At 46.5% G+C, this 1,862-nt stretch overlaps 1 protein-coding gene across 1 annotated transcript; it reads right to left on the bottom strand.

Moving 5' to 3' along the window:
- Positions 1-667: 667 nt before the first annotated feature.
- Positions 668-1,621, bottom strand: LOC137351901 (C-type natriuretic peptide prohormone). Its single transcript, XM_068016773.1, has 2 exons — positions 1,532-1,621; positions 668-988 (listed from the first exon to the last, which is right to left on the bottom strand). Exons 1-2 carry the CDS (start codon positions 1,619-1,621, stop codon positions 668-670), a joined length of 411 nt encoding a protein of 136 aa, XP_067872874.1.
- Between the last annotated feature and the right edge of the window lie 241 nt (positions 1,622-1,862).

Below are 1,862 nucleotides of genomic sequence, written 5' to 3'. Positions count from 1 at the left end.
AGGAGGATGTGTCCAAGGTGCTGAAATTGAAAGCGTGAGGTAGGTTTGCGGAGTTGGTCTTGAATCCTTGGAAAGACGGAGCAATAAATAAACAGTCAGTTCTGACGAAGGGTCACTGACCTGAAATGTTAATTCTGTTTCTCTCCCCATAGATGTTGCTAGACCTGCTGAGTATTTCCAGCATTTCTTGTTTTTATTTACAATAAGTAATCGTTTATCGAAAACAGTCGGTTTTATACCTTTTAACAAGAGTCGGAGAGCAGCGCTCTCCAGTTTAGGGATTAATTATTTTGGTATTAGTCGGGGGTTGGGTTTGGAACTGAAGACTCGTTACGGCGAGTGTGCGGTGGAGACGCAGGCATTATCTTCACTGTAACATTGTACAACCCTTACCGAACACACCGCGACTGTCCCTTTACTGTAGATGTTTGCGGTGAAAAGGGGATGTGACGGTCGGAGAGCGGCTTGCTGAGCGATTCATGCTCAGATCCCCAGCCGTCTGCTGGAGTCTTATTCCAGGTCGGGTTTGTAATTTTAAACCATACCCTCGCGGTTTGTGGTGGAATGTGTCAATCTGATCCACTGCGCTGTTTATATGAACCATCTCAACTGTAAAAACGCATCGGCAATATTCTTCTCAGTGCTGCTCTTACCTTTAAACAAGCCGCTAACAGCCCAGGCCGCTCATGGCCCCGATTCTGTCCAGTTTCACTCCAAAGCAGCCCCGTGATGGCCCCTTTTTGCTCCTGCCTTTAAACCGCAGAGGATTGTTGCTGAGGTCTTTCAGGAGACGGGCCAGGACCGTTTCCTGGCGGAAAGGTCGGCCTCCGATCTCTCGGGATTCGCGGTCCCAGGGAAGCTCCAAATCGGATTGGTCAGCATTGAGATCGGGAAGGGAAGCGGCTGGCGATATCTCTTGTGCTTCATTGTTCAGCTCGTCTGAGGTGAAGTAGCGCCCATATTCATCTTCCAAAAGTCTGGATAAGGCCTGGAAAAAAGAGAAGTGGCGAGGATTTAGAGACCATATCTAATTGTTCATGGGTATAGATCAGAAAAGTATTGTAATTTACATGAAACATAATCCATATACACAGCGCTATGATTGGAATTTACAGTGTACGAAACTAAAACATCAGCCCAATCTATGCAGAAAAGAAGCGAAAGTGCAGTTTAGTGGTCAGTTAACCTGTTCCTTCACTGCCTATTGTTAGTCCCTCCACCCCAAACAGGAGCTAGCTCTCCGGTGTTTCCATTCAATGGAAAGGAGATTTCCGAGAATTTCCTTGCACAATATCAGGTAAATAGTTGAAGTGTACTTTTACCTGGTTATCAACAGAAGACAATTGAGGATGAAATACACCACTCGCCTCGACCTTGTCCACTCCTGGCGGATCAGCAATAAGCCGAGTGGTCTGAGACCACTGCAGCCATTGGTCTGATTCGGTGGCCAGTGCTTACTCTTTCAGCTGTAGCCTAGGTACTATGAAGCAATGGATCGCCCTTCCAGTAACCTGGCGTTTGAGCCTCTTACCTGCAGGCTGTCATCTGGTCTTGGTCTGGCTTGGGCTTGGATCAGAAGCACAAGCAAGAGACCGCAGTAGAAACTCGTTTGTCCGCTCATCTTCTCAGCTCGAGTTTCTGATTTGTGTTGGACCACTCTTCACGGCGAACTAGTTTCTTTACTTGCTTCCTCTTTCCCTGTTGCTTCTGTGCTCAGACTCCCGGTCTTTTATTTCCATGCTGGCTGACGTCATCCCACCGTGAATTATTATCCCAAATATTAATTCAGTCATCTCATTCCGTCACTTCCCTGAGATAAAGTGAATAGAAAATATGAAAAAGGAAAGTTTCCATTTGTCACT

This window comes from Heterodontus francisci, chromosome 37 (assembly GCF_036365525.1).
Source record: "Heterodontus francisci isolate sHetFra1 chromosome 37, sHetFra1.hap1, whole genome shotgun sequence".
NCBI lineage: Eukaryota > Metazoa > Chordata > Chondrichthyes > Heterodontiformes > Heterodontidae > Heterodontus > Heterodontus francisci.
This window is presented reverse-complemented; position numbering and strand designations above follow the sequence as displayed.

Bases quoted from the DNA above. Each gene is read 5' to 3' on its own strand.
- LOC137351901 (XM_068016773.1), bottom strand. From the start codon at position 1,621: ATGAGCGGACAAACGAGTTTCTACTGCGGTCTCTTGCTTGTGCTTCTG. The intron at 989-1,531 runs GTAAGAGGCTCA...TCTTTTTTCCAG, and splicing joins GACCAGATGACAGCCTGCAG to GCCTTATCCAGACTTTTGGA.